At 50.5% G+C, this 12,942-nt stretch overlaps 1 protein-coding gene across 2 annotated transcripts; it reads left to right on the forward strand.

The window, feature by feature from the left end:
- The first annotated feature begins 2,712 nt into the window (after nucleotides 1-2,712).
- On the forward strand, nucleotides 2,713-10,626 carry Chi3l1 (chitinase 3 like 1). 2 transcript variants are annotated; one of them, XM_031341488.1, is made up of 10 exons: nucleotides 2,713-2,840; nucleotides 3,345-3,374; nucleotides 4,267-4,468; nucleotides 4,912-4,968; nucleotides 5,859-6,009; nucleotides 7,001-7,125; nucleotides 8,483-8,606; nucleotides 9,083-9,265; nucleotides 9,768-9,884; nucleotides 10,048-10,626. In XM_031341488.1, exons 1-10 carry the CDS (start codon nucleotides 2,780-2,782, stop codon nucleotides 10,183-10,185), a joined length of 1,188 nt encoding a protein of 395 aa, XP_031197348.1. In that variant the 5' UTR covers nucleotides 2,713-2,779; the 3' UTR covers nucleotides 10,186-10,626. The 2 variants fall into 2 exon arrangements, with proteins under 2 accessions (XP_031197348.1, XP_031197339.1); XM_031341479.1 differs by lacking the exon at nucleotides 2,713-2,840 and adding an exon at nucleotides 2,974-3,123.
- Nucleotides 10,627-12,942: the final 2,316 nt, after the last annotated feature.

The following is a 12,942-nucleotide window of genomic DNA, read 5'->3' on the forward strand; positions in this document are numbered from 1 at the left end:
GTTGAGAGGGCCCTCCAGGAAAAGTTGAGAATCTATCCTGGATAACAGTGACTAAGACAGATAGGGAGGCCTACCTCTCCCTGGGATGCTGGGCAAATGTTAAAGCACCTTTAATAATCTTAAAATCACTTACTGTGTTAGTGATTAATCCTTATTGTAAGTGCTCCTCCTAATGTTAATTGTCTTGTAAATAAGCAAAGATATTAAGGGAAAGGGTACTATGACTCTCTAATTAGCAGCTGCCGGGTTTCCCCTTGATGCAAAAAAAAACCCAGTCAGCCCGGGAAAAGAGCGGTAATGCTTGTCTTTACCCTCAGCACTCAGGAAGCAAAGGCATGAGAGTCTCTGTGAGTTGAAGGCCAGCCTGGTCTACATAGTAAGTTCCAGGACAGCCAGGGCCGCACAGGGAAAGCCTACCCAAACAAATAAACAGGCAAGCAAGAGAGCTAGTCGACCCTTAGGCCATTCTGGAACTTTTTCCAGACACCTTGACGAAAGTGCACAGTTGGGCTGGAGAGGTGGCTCAGGGGTTAAGGACACTGACTGCTCTTCAGAGGTCCTGAGTTCAATTCCCAGCAACCACATGGTGGCTCACAACCATTTGTAATGGGGATCCGATGCCCTCCTCTGGTGTATCTAAAGACATCGACAGTGTACTTACATACATGAAATAAATAAATCTTTTAAAAAAAAAGTGCACAGTAGATCACAGTTGATTGTTTGGACTCCTGAAGGCCCAGTGTCAGCCAGAGCTGTTTCAAACCTTGTTAACCTCGGTAAACTCGAGATGATCCGTCAACTGTCTTTACCCCACCCCCTCCTGGCCTAGCTGAAGGATCAATGTTTTTAGTGAAAGCACATATCCCCATTGCATGTGAGGTGTGCCGTGATTGGCCCAAGAGCTCCTTCTGTGCCTATATGTATGACTGTTCAGGCTCTGTGACTTGGCTGAGAGACATCCTGCTGTCCTGGCTCTGGTTGTTGCAACTTTAGGCCCAATAAAAAGCTTCTCTTGGAGTTCTCTTCTGATCTGCTTTTAGTAGTGTGGGCTGAGCTGGTGGCTCAAGAGAAAAAGCACGGAAGACAGAAAGGCAGCAGAAATGGGGCGGCCAAAGGGCAGCAGCAGGGGCAGCGGCAGCCATGAAGAGGGAAATCAGCTACAGCTGACCAGAAGAGAAGGTGGAACTGAACGGGCAGAACCGCAACAGCAAAAAGACAGTTGAATAAGTGTGCGAGAAAGGCCAGTGCAGAAAAAGCGGGATGTTGGAAATAAGGGAGACAGAGAGCTGAGGTGGAAGGCTGTCTAGAGCCAGGGAAAACACTACAGGCCCTGGTCACTGGAAGGGTTCCAAAGAGCTGTTAAGCTTCTAAGAGTCAAGGGTCTCAGATACCCAAGGCCAGGAAGTGAAACCCTAACCTCTGTCAACAGCTGAGGAATCTCGATGCCTAGGCCTGTCTGGAAGGCGTGATGCTGCCTACTGCTGTCAAAGGCTAAGGGTTGGCACAAAGGCTGTAATACCTGCACAGCTGAGGGCCCTAGCCCTGGAGTCCTGAGGAGAGCTGTAGTCTGGAAGATTCCACCTGCTGTTTTTCTGCCTGTTGCCACCACTGCCAATCTGCTGACCAATGCAGAGCGCCCCCGAGGCTGCCAAAGACCCACACTGGAAGTACTCTTTGCCTACCAAGGATTTCTATTCAGGCAGAGCCAGAGGACCTCAGAGAGCTGACTGGTAGCACCATCACTATCTAGGGGCATTATAAAAATAAGGTATTTGACTAGGAAGCCCCTTCTCTCTAGGCCAGTCTGGCCCCTGAGTTTTCAACTTCTCATTCACTGTTTACTACTTGTGTGTTATATATGGTCTACGAAGGATAGAATTATCCCCCCCTTCCAAAACACACACACACACACACACACACACACACACACACAAGGACCAGAGCACACGGTTTCTAAGTCGAGTGGGTTTTTCGTTGTTGTAGTCATTAGGTCTTTGGGGGTTTTGTTTGTTGTTGCTGTTGTTTAAGTGAACATGGTAGTGAACACCAGTAACTCCAGCACTAGGGAGAGGAAAGCTGGAGAGCTGGAAGTCTGAGGCCTGCCTTAGAAAAACAATGGAAATGTTAGCTCAGAGGGCGGAAGCCAGGCCCCACAGGGCTGAGCTCTTCCCTCACCTGACCCCTCCTTTCACCACTAAGAGCCCTGGAAGCCACTGTAGGGTTTCGAGTGGGATGCCTCACTGGGTTTGGGTTCCCTAAGAGGAGAGGCAATATTGATCTAAGAACTTGCTGCTGGATCCCAGGAGACTCCACCTCTGGTCATTACTGCCCCCATTTTTATTCTGCATCACTTCCCTACAGTCTCCAGCTGAGCTCCACACTGGCATGCAAATGAGGGAGAGACAGCCTCCGGGCTCAGAGCCTACTCGGGAATTTCTCTCTCTTCCCAATTTCCCAGATTCAATAATCAGCAGCTGCTAAAAGGGGGGATTTGCCCCCCCTCCCCTCTCAACTCCCCACAGCTCTCTGGTCCTTACCTAGACTCTGGCCAGGTATGGAAACAGCCAAGAGACAGAAAAAAATCTGAGGGGGAGGCCAAGCAGTATAATGATGGCCTTGTTTGGGGTGCCATGACTTACATAACCCAATTGTGCCTGCTTCAACCTGGCGGAAGGCCTGGACAGAGAGCTGGAGCTGCAGACAGGAGCTGCCAGGAAAGCTGGGAGAGCACTGGCAAGAAGCAAGACGTAGGAAGGGACGAAATCACAGGAAGGGTTAGATGTGGCTGTCCCGCCCAGGGAGGCCCTCGGTCATCACCCCCATGACCCTTCAGCTGGCAGGTACTGCAAGACTTGGCCCGAGGCTTTCAAAACTCCAGGGTTTCACAATTCCCCCTCTGGTGACTCCCCGCCTCCACTGGCCAGCAATTGGGTTTACACACACACATACAGTTCCTGTAAGGAGGACTGTTTGGGGGGCGGGGGAGTGGAGTGGGATGGGATGGGTATAAGAAGGAGGTGTGGAGCCTAAGGAAGAAGCCCTGACTAAGGAGCTGGGTACTAGGAGAAGCCATCATGGGCACCTCTGCTGAAGCCAGGATGGGCATGAGAGTGGCACTGACAGGTCTCTGGGCTGCAGATTTTTCAGGCTAAAGGGCCCAGACTACCCAAAGAGCACAGGGGACCCAGTATCCTACCTGCCGGAGGGAGGGGGAGGGGAACATGGAGAGGGGAGGGCAGGCAGAGAGAGCACAGCCCGAAAGGGAGGAGATACCTGGGGAGGGGGCAGGAGAAGAGCAGTCACCCCTCCCCAGCCACTAGGTCTGACCCTGGATTTCCCTACAGGCTTCACGGTCCTGATGCTGCTCCAGACCTGTGAGTACCCACATCTTCTCCCTCCTGGTCTTAGCAGGAGAGAATACTCTTCCAGTTTCTTCTATGGCTTACAGGGCTTAGGGATACTTGTTTGGCCAAAGGTGATGGGTCTATGTATACTGCTTTAGTTTCCACTTCCGTTTATTTGAACTTTTTCAAAATAACAAACTTTAAAAGGCTCAGATTTAGTGAAAGACTTCCACAAACTGCCCTAGAGAACAAATTGTCAGGAGCCACGGGGTCGAGTGAGGCCCGCTGTTTCTTTCCACGACCAACTGACTCCATTTATAGTAGGAGGAAGGCTGTGGTGGTACACACCTTTAATCTCAGCACTTGGGAGGCAGAGGCAGGCAGATTGGCGGATTTCTGAGTTCGAGGCCAGCCTGGTCTACAGAGTGAGTTCCAGGACAGCCAAGGCTACACAGAGAAACTCTGTCTCAAAAAAAAAAAAAAAATGTCATAGTAGGAGGAATTACAAGTAGAATAGAGCAAGAGCTTCCTCAGCCCCTGTGGTAATGAGCCCCAGCTTGGAGACTGCCATTCTGGGTGAGCCATCAGGTAGATTCGCTCCCACCAAGAGACCCACAAAGCCATTCTTTAATCAAAGACCACCCCTTCCCCGTAGGGCAGGCCCTACAGGCAGGGCATTTTTTGACACTGGATGGCACAGCTGGGCTTCTGTCCTTTGTGGAAGCCACTGCCTCCAGGAAGTCCTCCATCCCTGGACTGAGTCACGCTTCACCTACATTCATCAGCTTGCAGCACGTAGAGGAGGCCGGCCTGCTCCTTTCCTTTCAGATTTTTCATTTTGCTCAACACTCTGTCCCCACACCCCTGATCCACACCCCCACACCACACAGGTACTCCATCCCACCTCAGATTTCTCCTTCAGGCTCTGCGTACAAGCTGGTCTGCTACTTCACCAGCTGGTCCCAGTACCGGGAAGGCGATGGAAGCTGCTTCCCAGACAGCATCGATCCTATCCTGTGCACCCACATCATCTACAGCTTTGCCAACATTAGCAACAACAAGATTGGCACATGGGAGTGGAATGATGTGTCACTCTATGGCACGCTGAATGCACTGAAGGCCAGGTTGGGGCACTAGCTTACCAGGATAGGGGAGGAGGGGCAGAGAGCTGGGCTGGTCCAGAGGTCCTTGGCTTCAGTGGGAGGATATCCTGGGTGGGTGGTGGGTTGTGTTGGGATGGTAACATGGTGACAGAGATCATCATTGAGGATCCAGGGAAGGGGCCTCTCTCATCCTCATAGTAGCTTCATAGAAGAAGCCAGAGGCAGGTGGATTTCTGATATCACTGTGGGCCCCTTTACTTCTCTTTCCTTGGCTTCCCCACTGTGGGGAGCCTCTGAGATACCACCATGGAGCCTGAGCCTATCTAGAACATCAATGTCAGGAACAGTCGCGTAATCCATCCCTCCCTGCAAGCAAGAGCTCTTCTATGGTCTGCAGACATGGGGTCTCCAGTGCCATGGCTGCTTCACTCCATCCCTGCTCTCCCCATTATCCTGCTCCACAGAAACCACAACCTGAAGACCCTCCTGTCTGTTGGAGGATGGAAATTTGGTGCAGAAAGGTAGGACTCATGGCTGGGGCAGGATGGAGTAGAGAGGTAGAGGGATGAGGCTCGGTGTTGAGGGTTCCTGTTGCTCCACACTCATAGGCACAGAGACCTCAGTGTGAGTTGCCTTACACACATTTGAAAACCCAGGACCAGAGAGGAAGAGGGACTTACCAAAAATCACCAAGTGGATATTTGTTTTCCGCAATGCTTTTACACACACACACACACACACTGACATCTTGATTACTTGCCAGGCTTGCTTCAAATTTACTTCATAATAGTTCAGGCTAGCCTCAAATTCTGGGCAGTTCTTCAGCCTTGACCCCCCAAGTGCCGGGATTCTAGGCATGTACCATTGTACGCCTCTCTGGCAAAGCTCTTCTTACTACAACTCAGGCATGAGAGCAACTTCCTAGTTCCTGCCACCAAGGTTGGGAGTGTGGGAAGGAAGCAATGGGAGAGGGAAAGGGTTGAGACTGATAGTTGCGCCTTGGAGCAGTCAAAGAACAGGAGCAACAAGTGGGTTGGACTGGCTGTGGTAAGTCCCTCGGATTGAGCGCTCACTACACTGGAACCCTTTCCCAAGGGCTTGGGCGACCCCCAGGACCCTCCCCTGTTTTTCTCCTCTCCACTGCAACAAGTCTTGCAGTTATCCCATTTTACAGACAGGGGAGTGTGAGTCAGGGAACTATTCAAAAGAGCAGGCTGGCCTGGGACATTAGAAATGCTTGGGCCCCTAAGCACATACCTCTCTAAGTTCCCAAACTAGATGCTGCCTCCATAAAGCTCTCCTAGATCTGTCAGTTCAGGTCCCCTTGTTCCCAAGCTCTGGGAATCCTATTGTAGAGCCAGGGTTCCTGGCACATGGGTGTCAAGCTCACTCTGCGGTGATTTTATTCTAGATTTTCCAGGATTGTCTCCAACACTAAGAGTCGCAAGACTTTCATCGAGTCAGTAGCCCCGTTCCTGCGCACTTTTGGCTTTGATGGGCTGGATCTCGCCTGGCTCTACCCTGAACCAAGAGACAAGCCCTATTTATCCACCCTGATCAAGGTGCTTGGCATTGGGCAGAGGTGGGAGGGGGACTAGCACGTGGCCCAAGAACCTCCCAGAAGTGGGCGTAAGGGCTTCAGCACATGTCAGAACCCCTGTGGGCGGTGGGGCCAGAGCCAGTGGCTGAGCAGGGTACCCGCTTAGTGAGATGTCCATTGTCTGTCTACTGTCAAGTTCTCCAACTGATGTCACCAGGTACCCAACATGTACACAGCTCAATCTGGGGGTGGGGGTCTGAGCACCTCCAGTTTTTAGAGGTAGAGAGATAGTGTAAACAAACTGTCTACAGTACCATGAGGAATCTCTTTGACCTTGTAATTTCGCATTAAAAAAAAAATGAAATGCACGTGAGACCGAGAGGCATATGTCCTCCAAGATTATCACACACCCCCCCATTATGATGGCCTCTTCAGGACAGGGAGTCATTAAGTGCTTGTTGATGGGTGCATATGGGGTTTAAGGATGATGTTGGTCCAAACCATATTGTGCATATGTGTGCATGTTTGAGTGTGAGTGTGAGTTGAGTGTGCATGTGCACAGGGGCGTGTACATATGTATAAAATACTTGTAAAGGCCAACCGCAGTTGTCATTTCTCAGGAGCTGCCCTCCTTGTCTTGTTCTTTTGAGATAAGGGTTCTCATTGGTCTAGAACTTACCAAATAGACTAGGCTGGCTGGCTAGGAAGCACCAGAGACCAGCGTGCCTCTGCTTCCCCACTGCTGAGATTACAAGCGCACACCACTGGACCTAGCTAGCATTCTGTTATTTTTGTGTGGGTCCTGGGGGCCAAACTCGGGTCCTTGTACTTTATAGACTAAGCTATTTCCCCAGCTCCCCAATGATACTTTAGTAAAAGCATGAGGTTACCTGAGGAGGGGACTGCGTGATCACAGCAGGTGGGGGAAGTCAGCATGGTGCCCAGGACCTTACCCCACATAAACCTCTCCCATGGCTTGGACCCGTTTGTTTACCTGCCTCCCTCTCAAACAGGAACTGAAGGAGGAATTCACAAAGGAAGTTCTCCAGCCAGGCACGGAGAAACTCCTGCTCAGCGCGGCTGTGTCAGCAGGAAAGGTGAAACTTGACAGTGGCTATGACATCGCCCAGATAGCCCAGTGAGTCCCCTGCCCTGGTAGTCCCTCAGAAGATTTTCAGGCAATACCTTTTCCCCACCCTGCTCTCTCCTCCCATGAAGACTTAGGAGTTCCAAAACACTGATATATAAACTTTGGCAAGTCCCCCTCTGTGACTCAGTTTCCCATCTGTTAAGTGGGCCACAATGAGACTTTACTTCTTTTTTCTCTTGGAATGGTATCAGTTTGGAAGGGGTAGCAGAAAGAATTAAATGTGTGCACCCACCACTCCAGGGTGCTCTCTCTATGCTAAGCAGAGTGCTAGATCTGGGAGAGGCAACCCACAGTGAGAAAACATCATGCGTCGGAATGCAAAGGGAGGCAGCCCCCTTTCCCATCACTCAAAACCCTTCTCCTTACACATGAGTTTGAATCGCCAACCGCTACACAGCATCTCTTCCAAGGACACAGGCAAGTCCATGGGAAACCCAGGAGCAAGGACCAAGGATATGAAATTTCCTTTAGAGCCTTAGGGGGATAGTTAGTCTGGTGCTTTTAACTGGTGGGTGGAAAAGAGGTATTATACCCATTTGTTCTGGATCCCCAAAGCTCATATTACTGCCTTATGCCTACAGCCCCTTCTCCACAGGGCGATTGAGCACTCCCTTCCCATGAGCGATATGTAGGCTAACCCAGTCTTTGGATCGTCTCCTTCCATGCTAGGTTGTCCATGGCATTTTTTAAGTGGCTTTTGCCAAGACAAGCATGCCGGGAGTGAAGGCTTAGGTGAAGCAGAGGGTTCCTGTGTGTGTGTATGTATGTGTGTGCACGTGTATGTGCACGTGTGCGTATATGTGTATGCCTGTGTGTTTGCGCATGTGTATGAATGTGCATGTATGTAAGGATGTATGTACATGTGTGTGCATGTTTGTGCACGGGGGCGCATGTTTGTGCATGTGTGTGGATGTGCATGTTTGTGTGCATATATGCATATGTGCAGATGTGTGTATGTATATGTATATGCATGTACATGCATGTGTGTGTTTGTGCATGTGTGTGATTGTGCATGTATGTATATGTGCATGTATACGCATGTGCGCGTGCGTGCGTGTGTGTGTGTGTGTGTGTGTGTGTGTGTGTGTGTGTGTGTGTCTTTGTGTTTTGGGATCCTTGGAGATTAGTCCATTCTTACCCTGAGGACACCACCACAACCCAGAGCCCACACCTGGGTGTGCTCAAGAGAAGTGGACAGTGCTTAGAACAGCTGTCTCTGAAGCTACTGGGCTTTGGGTCAATGTCCTGTTTTTCTGATACCTGCATCCCACATCCTACTGGGCCATGGCTGTGAAGTCAAGAACATCTCTAATTTCCCACCTCAGCTCCAACTCCTTTTTCCCAGACACCTGGATTTTATCAATCTCATGACCTACGATTTCCATGGAGACTGGCGGAAAACTGCAGGACATCACAGCCCCCTTTTCCGAGGCACGGAGGAAGCTACGTCTGACAGATTCAACAATGTGGTGGGTTCCTGGAAGGATGTCACAAACGTCGCCCTATCACCTGCCACAGCACACACAGCCTCTCTTCTTTCAGTGCTTTTTATTGGAAGACATTTCACAGATGGGGAAACCAAGGAGAGTCTGGCAGTGTAGACCGAGTATAGAGGTGGGCAGAATGAAGAGAGGTTGGAGACTTAAAGGCGGGAGCTTAGCTTTGGCCTGTCATTTACTCGCTGTGCAGTCTGAGCCAGCCAGCCAATTTCTGTCTGCCACATATTAATAATCCCTTCTTGTTCCTACAAGGAGCTTTTCAAGAACAAACCTTTAAGAGTCATTTTTAACTGGCATTATCGGTTTCCCAGAGGGATGGGGATTCCCAGTTGCACTGTGTAACTGTGGCTGCATCTGTCTCAGCAACAGTATTAATAATGGTATAACCCTACGGTGCTCACCACCTGGCCTAGCTAACTGTCCCTGCTGTCTCTGCCCTACCCCAGCAATATGCCGTGGGGTACATGCTGAAGCTGGGAGCCCCCGCCAGCAAGCTAGTGATGGGCATCCCCACCTTTGGGAAGACCTTCACCCTGGCAACTTCTGAGAATCAGGTGGGAGCTCCAATCTCAGGGAAAGGATTACCAGGCCGGTTCACCAAGGAGGAAGGGACCCTTGCCTACTACGAGGTAATGATGTTACTTCACAGGTTACCCCAGGAAAGACAGGCCTCCCTCACCACGTACACTTTCTCCTTTGGGATTAAAAAAGTCCCGGCATTCCCTAGGAGAAGGAAAGGGGGTAGGGTGGGGGTGGGGCTTAAGCCTTTTCCCCTGAAAGCCTCCAGCAAGCACCAAGCTCCTAGAACATTCCTCTGGCCTCAGACCTTAGGTCTTTCATTCCAGTCCAGGAAGAGCAATAGTCAAGAATCTCAGTGGACGATTCATCTACACCTTTTGCCGCTCCCAGTGGTCTGGGGCCAGCCCTGGGTTTCTGCTTACCTACTGGAGGCTATCAGAACTCTAAAGCCCTTGGGCAAGAGCAGCTGAACTCTGAGATATTTGCATCTATTTTTGCATAAATTTGCATGAAGCCAGCAGTCCGGAGCCTCAGGAGAGGGAGGCTACACACTGAAGGGTGACTTCTACTGGCCTGACAAGCCTCCCACACCACCCTACCCTGTTCTTTCAGATATGCGACTTCCTCAAAGGAGCTGAAGTACGTAGAATCGATAGCCAGAAGGTTCCCTATGCTACCAGGGGCAACCAGTGGGTGGGGTATGACGACGTGGAGAGTGTCAAAAACAAGGTAGGTTTCGCGGAAGCCACACCCTGGAACAAAGGAGAGGTTGTTACATCTTCCAAGCATCTGGAGTTGGTCTCCTGCCCAGGGCTGGGCTTGGATGTGCGGGAACGCCTAGGGAAGGGCCTCAGAGCAGTTTCCCAACAACCCACCCCATCTCCTCCACCAGGTTAGGTACCTGAAGGAAGCGTCCCTGGCAGGAGCCATGGTGTGGGCATTGGATTTGGATGATTTCCAGGGCCACTGTAAGCAGAACGGACGCTTCCCGCTCACCAACGCCATCAAGAATGCCCTGAATGCGGCTTAGCTCCCCCTTTCCCACATGGTACCTCCACCCTCTGGCCAGGAGTTTGATCACTTGCAATGAATGCTAAGTCTCCCAACTGGGCCTCAGTTTTCCTCCTTTGGAACCTGTGTAGGGGTCCACCGCAGGCTCAGCTAGGGAAAATAGGGTAGGACAGACGGTGGGGTTGTGAGAGTCACAGGGTGAGGCAGATACACACTCGAATGCAAATTCCCAGACTCTTAAACTCCCTTTACCCAGTTCACCTGACCAAAGGACGCCATTTTGGCAAGTTTTAGCTAACATCAAGCAGGCACACATCTTACAGGATTCAGGAGCCACACTAATTATACCCTCTGCAAAGCCCAACTTGAAACCTTCCCTTAGGAACTTAATCGTCTCTCTGCCCCACTTCCCTTTCCCTAATTCCACAGCTGTTCAATAAAGTGCCAGAGCTTAACAGTGTGCAATACTTGCGGCCGTCTCTATGGGTACAAGGGACCACGGCACTCACCTATTTTTTCTGGATTTCTGTCTCTGAGACTTGGGAATCAGAGCTTACAGAAGTGAGGTCTTGATGGCGAGGTCCTAGGCACTAAGGAGCCTCAGTGAGAGGTGGAATCCTGGGGTTGGGGGGAAAGTACAGCTTTGCCTAAGCATGGCTGACAGCAAGCCATTATCCTGAAGACTTCCAAAGTAAGTTCCTTATGGGAAGAGACTGTTGCAGGGCCTGGAGAGAAGACTTTTTTTTTTTTTTTTTGGTTTTTCGAGACAGGGTCTCTCTGTGTAGCCCTGGCTGTCCTGGAAATCATTCTGTAGACCAGGCTGGCCTCGAACTCAGAAATCCGCCTGTTTCTGCCTCCCAAGTGCTGGGATTAAAGGTGTGCGCCACCACCGCCCAGCCTTGAGAGAAGACTTTTAACCCTCTGACCCTTTAGAACAGCAGCCTTGACCCCTCTGGGGGTGGCATATCAGATATCCTGCATATCAGATATTTACATTAGGATTCTTAACTGCCAAAATTACAGTTATGAAGAAGCAATGAAATAATTTTCTCTTTAGGGGTCACCACAACATGAGGAGCTGTACCAAAGGGTCACAGCTTTAGGAGGCTAAGAAGCACTTCCCTAAAGGGTAGTGAGAGATGGCCAAAGGACAGACAGATGGCCCAGGAACCCAGAACATCAGGGCCAGAAGGGAAGGCAGTGCCTTTTCATGCTATCCAGAGCCAGGGTCTCCAGACCCTGGAGAGCTGGGCCTCTAGCCTCATACTCCTAAGTGGCCCATCCATACCTTGTTATGGCAGTCCACCCAACTCCTAGACTGAAAACTGTCTACAGTCCAGTGCTGTCCCTGTGCCCAGCTCTGTCCCTGTGCCCATGCCCCTTCACACTATTCTCTCAATTCATAAAGATCTCAAAGCTTCCCTGCCCAGGCTGGCCTGGGAGGAAGGTAAGGGAGGAAGATGGAATCGTATTGGCCCCAGAAGAGCAGCCGTTTTCCAGCCTTTGTGTGGAAGAGACACTCCCACCGGGGTCTTGTGAATTTCCAGGAGCCCAGATATGGCTTTATTAAGGAAGCCTGTTTAAGATGTATTCTAAAGCAATTGGGATCTTATCTGTGGTCCCTTGATGTTTGGATTATCTGATTTGGGATAACCATCAGTTGACTTGATGTCGATGACTCCGCTTTTGAGGCAGAAAGAAACCAATGCCAGTCTGCTGCCCTGAAATTTGAATCAGTTGGAGCCAGGCACATACAGCTGATTCCGAGGTTGCCCTCTGCTAAGGGCAAGATGTTTGGTCAAGGCTTTAGGGATGGTGGTTACCTGGCATTTCAAGCAGTCTCTACTCCTGCCCACTGTCCACCCTACACAACAAGGTCTTTAAAACCCCAGGGCTGTGAGCTCTCCTGGGACATGCCCCTGTCCCTTGAGGCCCCCCCTTCTCTCAGTTTGGGACAGGTTCTCCTGGCTGACTCAGGCTCCTACCAAGTTAGTCACATTCACTTATAGCTGCAGAGTCAGAAGCCAGGGTGGAGATCGGTTCTCCATACCCAGCACAACACTGAGTCACCTCACAGAGGACATGGATACCCAAGCAGACTTGGACACAGGCTCCTCAGGCCCTCCACTGACACCACACAAAGACAGTTGGGGCTGAGAGGCACCCATATCGCTATGCCCTTGTCCTCAGGAAAGGTGAGAACCAGAATGCTGTTGATTGTCCTAACTAAATTACATGTCTATTTATTCCTGAATGCACCATGCCTGTTTAAGAGGGTATGAGGGATATTCGTCTAATTTGAAGAGGTTCGTGTATTGAAGGGGAAACCTCAATGAGACTTTGGAACTTCTATAGTCACAACCATCCTGTCCCCTCACCCGGAGGCTGTCATTTTAGGCTACCCATGGCCTCTCCTTCCTTGTATTTGGCTTGCCACCTATGGATGCACTTTGAAGATGAGAATTCATGTGGCTCTGGATTTGGATTTCAAGGACAGGGTGATCATCATGTTTCTGTGGTTTGCACCTTGCTCTGTGAGATCAGCCGTGGCTGTCATCTGGCTTCTGCTTTAGAATTACATGAACGTTCCAGTTGTTTATCCACCTGCTGTTCAAAGGCGGCCATTTCCCCGACACTGGTGCTGCTACAAGTGATACTTCTGTAATAGTCTCATCGTGTGTCCTAGGAGTTCAGAAGGTGGAGGCTCAGAGCCACTGGTCAGGCACATTATTGATGCCACCAACTCCCTGCCTCATTTTTTTTTCAAAGTCATTCC

Source organism: Mastomys coucha, unplaced genomic scaffold (assembly GCF_008632895.1).
Source record: "Mastomys coucha isolate ucsf_1 unplaced genomic scaffold, UCSF_Mcou_1 pScaffold1, whole genome shotgun sequence".
In the NCBI taxonomy this organism is placed as follows: Eukaryota; Metazoa; Chordata; class Mammalia; order Rodentia; family Muridae; genus Mastomys; species Mastomys coucha.

Excerpts from the sequence above, each read along its gene's own strand:
- Chi3l1 (XM_031341488.1), top strand. The coding sequence starts at position 2,780 with ATGTGGCTGTCCCGCCCAGGGAGGCCCTCGGTCATCACCCCCATGACC. Across the intron at positions 4,469-4,911 it reads CTGAATGCACTGAAGGCCAG|AAACCACAACCTGAAGACCC; the intron begins GTTGGGGCACTA and ends CCTGCTCCACAG. Across the intron at positions 4,969-5,858 it reads TGGAAATTTGGTGCAGAAAG|ATTTTCCAGGATTGTCTCCA; the intron begins GTAGGACTCATG and ends ATTTTATTCTAG.